The sequence below is a fragment of the Falco peregrinus genome, chromosome 8 (assembly GCF_023634155.1).
Source record: "Falco peregrinus isolate bFalPer1 chromosome 8, bFalPer1.pri, whole genome shotgun sequence".
Taxonomy (NCBI): Eukaryota; Metazoa; Chordata; class Aves; order Falconiformes; family Falconidae; genus Falco; species Falco peregrinus.
The window spans coordinates 14,983,492-14,995,522 of NC_073728.1; the positions used below are offsets into that span (position 1 = coordinate 14,983,492).

Consider the following 12,031-nt stretch of genomic DNA (forward strand, 5'->3'; position numbering starts at 1 on the left):
TTTTTAGGAGTAGAAATCTGAACTAACAGGTTTAAAACTGCAATTATTTACTAACAAGCTCAATTGTTTTTTCTAAAATCAATTAAAAAAAGAAAGGCACAACAATTATACAGAAGAAGATAAAATATTAAAGGTAAATAAGACAGGGTAGTTTTAGTAAAATGATTTGTACAGACGGCAACCCAAATATAAGAAAGATACAAATAAATCAATTAACAAAAACACCTAATGCCTTTAATATTATCAATAAATGTGAGGTGGAAACATAAAGCTAAAATGTTGTCTTCATCCAATTTTACACTTATATAGCATCTTTGTGTCGTACAAGTCAATAAATAGTAAAACTGTCTCACTCCCCTCCCAGAATGGAGTGATTCTTCTGCCCCAAACAGGCAGTGCCAGCAGTGGCAGTTAAGATTAGACAAAATGCACAAGAAAACATTAAATGCTGTAGCACGGGACATCCTGATAGTTCAGCTCTGCTGAACTGTCTCAAAGTCATTACACAGAGCATCTATCCCCTCTCAGCCACAAGCAAAATCCATTGCAACTGCAATTCTATTTTACTCAACACCTCTGGGCTTAAATTCATACTATGTATATTTAAATTCACACTAATTTTCCTGACTTGTAAGATGGTAGAGCAAAGAGAGGCAAGGTGGAGCAGCTTTAGCATGAACTACTGCTGGGATAATGGAGTTGACAACTGTCATTACAAAACCCAAACACACCTGTTTTGAACTACACCAGAAAAATCCTCAAAACATCCTGTGGGTGTTTTCCCCCTGGTAACAGTAATTCAAAGTTGCCAATACTTTGTATGTTTTCTCACCTAATTCCACCAGAGTCCAGCACTTGCTGCCCTACCTGTGTCTGCAACCGCATCACGTCAGAACAATCTCACTGTCAGCACTCCCAAACTCGAAATTTCACTCGGCAATCAAGCCACAGTTTCTCAATGCTGTCTATTCTACTGAGCAGAAAACTTCAATTTACAGTGGCAAGAACAAAAAATAAAAATACAAAACAAAGGCAGGAATGAACCAGAAATAAAATACATTTAAGGTAGTTAAAGTCAACCTACTAGATCCCCAGATATATTTGCACTGATTATCTCTTGTCTTGCATTCACCATTATAGCAACGACCCTAAAGAGAACACAACATGTTAGCAAGGAGAACTGAACACTATTTAATTTCCTTCCCCTCCCCCAACAAACATCTCAATTTGATTCTTCACACACTTAATGGGCTATATAATAGTTTTCATGGTTTTGGGTAGAGGGAGTACACATTTTGGCCCACATTCTCAAAGCCAGTTGGTGTCTATATGTACTGACATTTCAGCAGCAGCTTTATACCTCTCATTTACGAAGTTGTAAAGAACTTATTAACATGGAGATCTACATGTAAAATGTAAAGATATCAAGCAGATTTTACTCAAAGTAGAAATTTTTACTATTCATAGAGTGCATAAAGCAAAAGCAACATCGATGTCCAAAAGACAAAATTTATGAACAAATATAGAAGACAGGATTACAAAAGAAAAAAAGAAAACTTAATTTGGTTGATTTCTATTTGCTGATGTGCAGGGACCTTAAAACACTGCATACCTGATTAGAATCACAGGCATACCCATCTTGTTTATGAAGATTTGGTGGACACTGAAAAAAATTAAGAATTTTTTTTATCATGTTTACTGTAATAATACATCAAAGGAAAACACATGTAATTTTGCCGGTTTTAAAAGACAATTGCACACCACATAAAGGGGCCAAATAAAAAGATTAGTGCAAGAATCTTTATAGCTACAAATACAAATGAAAAAATGAACATTTTGAGCCATGAAATACAAGGTTTGATTCTAACTTTCTGCATATTCCAAGTAGAAAATTAAGGAGGTAAGGCACAATGAAAAGCAAAACAAATGTGTTCAGTAACAAGGTATTTCCTAGCCAGCATTGGGTCTGTGTTTGCAACACTGTTACTGCATTCATTGCAGTTCCACCAAGAAAGCAAGCCAGCACCTAGCTGTAGCCTACCAGTCTGTTGCTCACAGAGCTGCGGCTTTTTAATGATGTCAGGTTCTCTTGGCACTTTTCGGTATGAAAAGTCACTAGGTACAGAAGCCTCAGATTACTAAAGATAGGAAAAGACCATTCTCAAAGCTTTTCCTCAACAAAAAGGGACTTGTGAAGATTTGGAAAGGGTATGCTGCTGCAATGCGCCACATTAGCCGATACCTTGAGGGCAGCCTTTCTATCTTAAGAAAGCCCTTCTCTCTGCCATTAAGAATGCTCCATCTAGAGAATAAAAGATTTACAATAAAATTTCAGCAATATCTACTTACGTGTAAGTGTGGCTGTCTCAAATGATAATAAAAAAATACTTTATTGGCATTTACAATTACAACCAATACCCAGAGATATGTGGTCTATCCTGAATCTTATTCCCTTAAAGCTAAGAACTTGATGCAGTAGATTACTGCAGCAGAGTTACTAAGCTCCTATATACCCTTGATGCCAAATACTCAGTATCGAAAAGGAGCATGTATCACCTAAAGCAGTAAAGTTGCTGTGAAAATGGAAGATGTACTTTTAAAATTATCATACATGTGCACACTCTTAAAAAACGTAACACTTTACACAAGTCTTGTAAGAAGCAGCTGAGGGAACTGGGTTGTTTTGCCTGGAGAAAAGGAGGCTGAGGGGAGACCTTATCGCTCTCTGCAGCTACCTGAAAGGAGGCTGTCCTGAGGCATGTGCTGGTCTCTCCTCTCAAGTAGTAAGCGATGAGAGGAAACGGCCTCAAGTTGTGCCAGGGGAGGTTTAGATTGGATGCCAGGAAAAATTTCTTCACTGAAAGGGTTGTCAAGTCCTGGAACAGGCTGCCCAGGGAGGCGGCTGAGCCACCGTCCCTGAAGGTATTCAAAAGAGGTGTAGATGGGGTGCTCAGGGACATGCTTTAGTGGTGGACTTGGTAGTGTTAGATTAATGGTTGGACTTGATGATCTTAAAGGTCTTCTCCAACCTAAATGATTCTATGAATCTACACTCAATTAGTTGTAATTTTCAACAATTATATTTAAAACTATTTTATTACGTAAAATCCTAACTGTTACTACCCTTGAATCCATTCACATTTGCAGTATATTATTAGTACTTACGCTACAGTCCAGACAAAGAGTAAAGACAGATATCTGACACAAATACCAAACAGATACACAAACCCCCATGAGTTTTAAAAAACAAATAAACCTACAGAAGTTGTATTTTGACTCTACTTAGACTACTTTTTTGAGTTCATCATAGTTTATTCGTATGTTTAAAAAATTTTGTTAGGATTAAAAAACAATACCCCATAGTTATTTTGGGTATATGAGTATGCTATTTGTGAATCTGGATTTTATTTTTAAATTGATATAAAAATTAGTAAAAACAAGTATCAATAGTGTAAGCAGAGAAAGCTTCTGCATACATACCTGGCCAGAATCTCCAGTGCAGAACTCTGCAATATCACATTCATTCACTGCGTATCGACAGTCATAGCCTCGTGGGAAAAACTAGAAAATGAAGAATATAGCTCAGGACTAAGATTATATGTACATAATCCATTCCTTTTCATTCTATATAAAACACACTTTGAACTATAACAGGCTGCACATGACTTCCACTGACAAGAACAACAGATACTGCAGCAACACTCACAAGACATGATGTATTACAGCAGGGTCCGTCACTACAATGAGCTCCATTAGAAAGAGAGCACTTCTTACAACAGTCTGCATAGCATTCCTAAAGAAAACATTAAGCAAAATTTTTAGTTTTCCATTCTAAGTAAGTTTTTTCTTCACAATCTTTCCAACAAACTATTATATACCAGCAGATAAAAGATTCAGTCCAGTACCGATGACTTGAAATTACCAGCTGGGAAGAATCCTCTGCAATGTTCAAATACTAAAGTAAAGGGAAAACAGTGACATATATGCTACAGCATATACGGGGATTCGCACCTTCTGAAGCCTCTACACAGGTGTGGCATAGCCTGTGCCAAATGCATGCTGCTTAGTTAAATAGCAGAAAAAAGAAAACTAATTATGGGTGCAATTACATTTAAATACTAGAACTAGGACTCAAATCTACAGGGCAGATTTTTGCAAAAACATTATTGGAATATTTCTACTATAGAGAAGAAAACATTTATTTCTTCTGTCAGAACACAAGCAACATATCTCCAAGGCACCGATAAGGAGTCTACCACTCCAGGCATATTATCCAGGAAAAGTAAAGGGGTAAGCACTTCCACAGTGCAGTTCAAAAATTGCTGGGCAACAGCTACATCTTATCATTACTGTAACAGGAATTGTTCTGAGGACACACTTTGGTTTTGCACTCATTCTTACTTGAAAAAATGTTTTAACAGTCTTTTACTAAAGTTGTTCCCAAACAATAAGGAAAGCAAATTCATTTCCATAAATCATGTGATTGGTAAGGGAAGGGGAAAGGTTATCTTAAAATATTTTGCAAGAAGGACTTGTGGACTAGTATATAACTCTACTTGCCATTCGGAAACCACAATCACATTCTTCTCCTGCTTCTACGTATCCATTTCCACACTCAGTGGTTTCAAAGAGCTGAAAGCAAAAAAGCCCCCCCAAGTAAGAATACAACTAGCATCAAACGACTTTTCTGTCACACATAGCCCATTTCTGCAATGCTACAGAAACATGCTCTCCCAGAGAAAATACATGCTGTGCTACTGAAATGGGAAGGCAGCGTGTTTTTCAAGTGCTGCTAGCCAGAATTGTTCAGACATGGAAGATGTACAGCTAAATCACTAGAATGCTAACACTCTTTAGAAGGGAGAATACTGATCTCGGAGAATTATGATAAACAGAGAGACAATAAAATCATACTTAAGGGGATAACAGTTGAACTTCATTCCTATTCTACGGACTCCCATTTCTTTGACAGTTCCTCTAAGAAACCAGTCAGCAATATGATGTCAGTCTACCCAGGTACCCATACTTGCTCTTGTAACTAGCTACTGTCTATTCCAGTGTAACATGTCTGTGCACAAAACCAAAAAACATCAAGAAACACTGCCAAAATGCAGTTCTATGTGCCTTATTAGTAACTTAGAATAATGCAACCACACACAGATAGTGCTAAACGGTTAATCCTAGGACCAGATATATACACAATACAGATAAATTCTACAGTTCAGGATTATATAGATTCTATACTGGTTTCACATAATTTTGATTAAAGGTGATCTAAGATTTTTTCAGTCTTGTCACAGAAATAATTTCACAAAAAACTTGTCTGTTTTCAATATAATAATTCTACTTTAAAATCATGTAATAATATCAGGAATCTCCCATTTAACTAGGATATTAGCAACAAATACATTCATCACTAGAACATGGTTAAAATTAAAGTTCAAAGTTAAGTTCAAATGAGAACAGATAAATCTACAGTTAGATAAGGGTTAAAGGTGCAAGTAAACGTTCTTTCTCTGTGGGCTTAGTGGTAGTACCACTGTTGAGGATCATCAAGATATAAAACATAACATGTAATACAACACAGATTCGTTATAAATGTGAATGGAATTCTTCTTTGGTACTTTAGGAGGGGCAGGGAGGAATCGTAATGCCTAATCAAAAAGAAATAAAACATTGTACTTTTGTTGCATAAACCACACAGGCAATCACCAGCACCTAGAATTTTGGATGTCAGGAGCAAAACTACACTAAAGCAATACCCATATGTACTCTTCCTCACTAGCAATGTTGACAAAATTCAGAAAACCGAATTATTTTTTTTCCCTCTATAAGCCACTGTTACTACTACGCTTCAGTGTAAACAGCAAGAGATCTTATTCTAAACCTGAAATTCAGTTCTCCATCAGACAGACTTGGTTATCTGACCTATAGCCCATAAGAAAACAAAAAGGGGTCAACCAGAGAAATGCAAGAAAATAAGAGAACACACACAAAATTTCCTATGGAACCATCATATATATGTGGGAGCATAACTAAAAGATTATAATTAAAAATGACATCATGGTGACTGCTTAACACAACTATGCTTTATTACCTAAAGATTAAACACACCGTTTTCTATCTTACCTCCCAACCTCCAAATAATAGGATACTAAACATTGTAAGATTATTTCTCCCCGCCTCCCCCCCCCAAAGTATTTTAACTTCAAAGCTGGGAAACATTGACACAGATAACATATGAAGATAATTCACCAATTCTCCTGGGAGCATTTTCATGGAAATAAACCAGATTTTTATTCTGTATAATCAATTTGACAATTTGTTCACATTACCTTGCTAGACAACCATAATCAAGAAATGAAGCTGTGTTCTTTCTCCCTACTTACTCTTGTCTGTAAAAATTCTTACATTCTTATTCTGTAAGCAAAGATTGCTACCCTGGGAAAAGATTAGAAAACACTCTAACAAGCAAATTTTTTTTAGTTAATTGTTGTGCAAGGTGCTGGTCTACCAAAGGATACAGCACAGTAAACAGAACAGCCTAATAGTCTCATGTGGTATTAAATTCTACAAGGACAGCAAGTTTGACACCATGATTAAATAGAATATTAATACTTTGGATAGATCTTACTTTGCAAAAAGAGCCAAATGGAATATTTTTATACTACTCAGCTTTAGGAGGATGTCATACTAATACTGCCTTAGAAAAAATTATGACCTTGGTAAGTTTTTAGACAAAAAAAGCAATAGATGGTACAAGGAAACAGTTCTAAATTAGAGTTTGCTAAATGATGTACATCTGAAATTAAGTGAAATGAATTTAACTTTGAGAAAAACCACAAGCTGCTACTGTCTATATGAAGTAAGCTATTGATTTCTAATTCCTAGTGTGGTAGTTGGCCTTTTTAACAACCTCAGGCAAAAAGTCCACAAATTGAGTGTATGTGGAGCATGCATGACCACCTCACTTCTGGATTTACTCTGCGCTGTTTCCAGCTTAGTAAGTATTGCATTTATGCTGAAAGGGGATGTATCTAGCTATAACAAATCAACTGCAATATTTGTCATTATTTGAGCATGAAGAATTGATAGAAAACAAGTTGCATTCTTCTTCAGATTATTTTTAAATGTTATGGGAATGACCAGTCAGCTAATTACAAACAACATCAAGAAAATACACACACAGATATCTGAATGATTATGAGAGCAGATGGGTGTGAGTGAAATTATTTATTACCTTTGTTGGCCTATTAAAAAGACAGGCACCTCCCCCACGAAGTAAAAACTCTTTGTATTCTGCAATGCTGCATTTGGAGAATTTCCTGGAATGGTATACCCTAAAATGGCAAAGAATTAGCTGAGCAAATGCCTTGAAACAGCAACAGTTACTGAAGGGGGTGGAGAGATCACAACATTTTTTTAATAATGTAAACCCCAGTTTCTTACAACCACTGAGAGCAACAGTATGTCAGCTCACTCTTATTCTCAAACAACAATATCAGAACAGAAGAAAAAGTTTTTAAACATATTGCATTTTTATATTTCTATCATATGGATCTAGAGTATATGAAACTGTAGTCTTTTAATCTTCTGAATAAGGTGAAACCACATTATCAAAATAGCTGCTATTCACCCTCTCAGTTGCATGTATAACCCAGTGTCCTCTTGAGCTTGTTTCCCCCACAGTTTCACTTTAAAAGATGGATTACATTCCAGATCCCTAATCTCATGCCAGGGTTTTAAAACTGTTCATTAATCTGATCCCGTTAATAAGGTTATTTTTTAAAGTAAAACTAATTGTAGCCATAAGAACAGCTGTATAGGGTTCAGACTAAAAATCCACTTTACCCAAATTCATCTCTGTTTTTGGCCGCGAGAATATGCCCAGGGAAGAGTAGAGAACAGAGCACTGTACTACTACTTGCAGAAAAAATTTCCAGCTTCCAACGATTTTCAGCTCAATAACTCTCAGAAGGTCTTATTTTGTCTTATTTAACAATCTTTATTGCATTTTAGCATCTGCAAGGTGCTATAGCAGAAGTTTCACAGCTTAATTACAGAACAATGTCATCCTGTTTTTTCTGTCACCTACTTGCTAGTCTCATTTCATGTCTCCCTAGGTCTTACACTGGAAGAAACAGTAATCATGTGCTATGTTGTTCATGGTGTTACAGACTTCTCTCATATTTCTTCATCTCCAGCTTTTCCCAGCCCAATGAAAACATACTTTATTAGTAATTTCTCACACAGAAACTGTCTGATACTTTACTAGCCATGATTTGAGATCTGGAAATGAGGATTATTCACACTATTAAATATGGGGGTAACCACGCCATAATAAGGAGGTTCTCCATTCCTTTCCTAGCAGCTCACTGCTAATGAGCTGACATTTCCCCACTGAATTATTCTACATATAAAAAATATCTTCTGGCACTGATGGAGTTAAGTGAAAAGGCTTAACACTGCAGCTAATTATTCACTCATTTCATTAGTCAGCCCTTTTTTGGATTCTGGGTGACTGGCACTTTTTTTTACTGTTACCTTATCTACACAAAAGGTTTGTTCCGCGACCTCTTCTACTGGTATTTCCATCTGAGACTGATACTTTGATGAGTTCACCAGAAGAAGGAAGCTAGTACCTATTCTGATCAATGCCTTACTTTGGATGTCGGAAGCAAACTTACTGAATAGTTTTCTGTTACATTCATATGGTGGCTGACAATTACAAGTCTACAGGAAATCCACACAGTAATTCTGCTGAAGAACCAATTTCCAAATACCACATGAAGAAACTAAGCTCCTTCTGTCGTATTTATAAATAATTTTCTCCATGATTTTTGGCATCAAGCTTCCACAGTGAGAAAGAATGCTGAGAGGAAGTGATTTATAAGACTCTGATCGCTCAAAATTAGAATTCTGAAGGAATTGGCAGGGAAAAATCATTAAAATCTAGGAAAACTGAAAATATCACTTATGAAAACTGTATTATAACACTTTTCCAGCTGCATGTAAAAAGCATAACTGGATATATTTAATGAAAAATACACATTCTTTACTTTTCAATCATTGTAAGTGCAGCAAAGCATTAGTGATCACACTGCACTGCACTTCAAAATATAAGATTTATAAATAACTTCCTAAAATGTAAGTGGCAAAGGGAATGAATTGCTGAAAACTGAAATAATTGATCTGCATGTTTGAGTTGTTCCGACTGCTTCTGTTTTTTCATTTATTAGTACTAAAACACATGGACAAAACCCAATACACAAATATTTATGTCATACTGTAAACTATGAACTAATTCCAGAGCCCTTGATTACTGATAGTTATGACATACCCTGTTTCCTCCATGATGCAACCACCCCAGGATTCAGTGCAGTCACACTCTTCTCAGACAAGACCAAAACACCACAGAAAAGGAAAGCAGTTATAAATATGCTTACAATAAACATACTCACTATATAAATGGACCTCGACTAATTAATTATACAAAGATGGTTTCTTGGCTGTACAGATTCTAGCCCTAAAAGGGAATCACGCTGACTTGAAGAGATAATAATATACTTAATATAAATGTGGTACTTTCAAATTACCATATGTGCATGTTCTTAGACTCAACACAAAGTTTCAGGCAGTATAGAAGCTAAAAATAGCTGGCAATGTTCTTCCCTACATGCTCTCAAAACAGGCAGCACAAGGGTATGTGCAGTACCCATGATACTGACAATTAGAAGTATTCACATTTCCTCCTCCCTAAAACAGAACACCCTGAATAAGAACTGTTACTGGACAGGCCATGTTTTTTTCCCTTTAGTATAGCATTATTAAAAGTAATATGTGAATCAGCCAATCAAACATTCATTAGAAAAAGCAATTGAGTGAAAATGGATTTACAGTTTCCTTACAGTTATAGCATGTAAATCAACAGTAACCAAATTCATAAAATAAAACCAAAAGGTCACCATCTTATGGTTGATAAAAAGAAGTTACAAACTACCCATAAAAATTATCTATGAAAGACGTAGCATTCTTAAGAAGAAAGGTTCTGTATTCTAGTTACTACTGCAAAACCGTATTGTTTCTCCACAGAAAATATTCAGATTATTTATATAGTTATTTCTGCTCTATGCAGGTCTTTCATTAATCATTCACTATAAAGAGTATCCAAGTAGGGAAACTAAGCTATCATTTTAAAAACCTTTATCTTACAATTAAAAAAAGGTTCTGATTTCCAAATTATATGAACTATGTTTTACCTGTAATAAAAAAAATACAGAAAATATTTTAGCAATTTGCAAGTTTACACAATTCAAAAGCAAGGCTTTACAAACCAACATTCCCTAAACTTTTCCACATTGTTTCCCAATTCACAGATTTCTGAAGTGATTCCAAAATAAAGTCAGCATAATCATTCACATTTTAAAAGAAGCAGCAAAGACAGAAAGTAGCCAAATTGCTTACAAGATATGAGTGGAAAAACTCAACAATCTTCTTTAGCCCCAAAAGGACTTTTGCACTGTATGTGTTAAGGCCACATCAGTCTAATCTGGCTATGAAGCAGCAAGGTAACACATTGAGCAAATGTCACCCTGGACTAGGTTACAGTTTCTTACCATTTCTTCCATTATGTATCAGGTATTATTTTTTTTTTAAGAAGTCAGGGATAGTTTTATAGTACTTACAGATTTCATTACGATACATAAGGAGTTCTCAGTTAAATTAATGGTGTTTTTACCATTGTACCTTTGAATGTTGGTTATGAATCTAACCTCCTGACACAGAACATCACTAAGGTCATTGCAAAATGAGTCCTAAACTGGTAGCTCTTATTTTGGTTAAACTCAAATTTTGGTGCATATATTTCCAAAAGCAACAATTCTTGTTCTACAGTCACAGCAAGTTTGGTATTTGTTTCAAATACTGCAAAGGAGGAGCTTATATATTAGCTAAGGAGGACAGAGGAAGACTCCATGTCCATGTACATACTCGGTTTCCTGGCAGCTGGCTCCCACTGTATTCCGAGGTTCTGAGCAAGACTTTGTGCTAGTTCCTGTGCCATGGCCAAAGGGAGGCCATACTGCATTGCAAGAGGAGCACAATTAAAAAACAAAAACAACAAAACCAAAGCAAAGCAAAACAAAAAACTTAAGTTATTGTAATGAACACTACACCCGCTCATTCTGGCTTACCACAGACCTACTACTTCAGTAATTCTGTATAGCAAATCACGATTCTGTCTGCATATAATGAAAATAAACATGAGGAAGTATGCAATGGAAAAAAATCTTGTCTCTTTAACCTGAGGGAATCCCTGTCCACTAATTAACCTACAGAAAGGAGGCTGTTTGATATATATGTAATATAGTTTCATGTAGTATGATTAATCCATGTTAAAACATGAGATTTTCACTATCAATTTAACACTGCACTGAGGATAACAGTAATAATATCATCAACGCACAAGGACCAAATTTTTCTAGTTTTAATGTTAAAAAAAGATCAGTTAAGAATTACATGTCATCAGCACCTCAGAAGATGAAGCCTCTTACAGTGAGAAGACACAGAAGGATGTTCAGTGCTATATTTCAAATACTTCTGTCTGAGATTTTGGGGTCTAAATTTGTTAAATACACTAAAAGCAAGTTTAAGATGTTATGAAGAGAATAATGAGAGAATAATGCAGACAGGAGGAATGCTTTTAAAAAAGAAAAGCACAGTGTGCAGTAGTTTAATAATGATACAAGAAGGCCGGCTCTGAGAATCCTAACTTGTTAATATGTAAGTTACCTTTACAGCCCTGAATACTGAAACATATAAACTGTGAGGTTATAATCTACAGTTTCTATTTTATTTCACTTTAATTGTGAAAAAAAATTTACCTCATTCACTCCTACTCCTCTGGTCACAGAGCAAACCCCTCCAAAGTAACTTAAGCTGCTCCTTTTGTAATGAAATGTCACATTCCTTACAAACAAATAAAAATAAAGAAAAATAATACATTGACATAGGGCACCAAGAACTTATTGAA

The 12,031-nt window shown here is 35.6% G+C and overlaps 1 protein-coding gene across 10 annotated transcripts in view; it reads right to left on the reverse strand.

The window, feature by feature from the left end:
- The window catches only part of ADAM23 (ADAM metallopeptidase domain 23), a 75,751-nt gene that overhangs the window by 23,402 nt on the left and 40,318 nt on the right, over positions 1-12,031 (reverse strand). For all 10 annotated transcript variants that reach the window (XM_055812645.1, XM_055812644.1, XM_055812647.1 and 7 more), the window contains exons 12-20: positions 11,883-11,967; positions 10,990-11,080; positions 9,341-9,389; positions 7,241-7,340; positions 4,561-4,632; positions 3,707-3,793; positions 3,481-3,561; positions 1,613-1,663; positions 1,085-1,148 (exon numbers count right to left, since the gene is read on the reverse strand). In XM_055812645.1, coding sequence (XP_055668620.1) covers positions 1,085-1,148; positions 1,613-1,663; positions 3,481-3,561; positions 3,707-3,793; positions 4,561-4,632; positions 7,241-7,340; positions 9,341-9,389; positions 10,990-11,080; positions 11,883-11,967 — 680 coding nt within the window. The remainder of the gene's footprint in view (positions 1-1,084; positions 1,149-1,612; positions 1,664-3,480; positions 3,562-3,706; positions 3,794-4,560; positions 4,633-7,240; positions 7,341-9,340; positions 9,390-10,989; positions 11,081-11,882; positions 11,968-12,031) is intronic.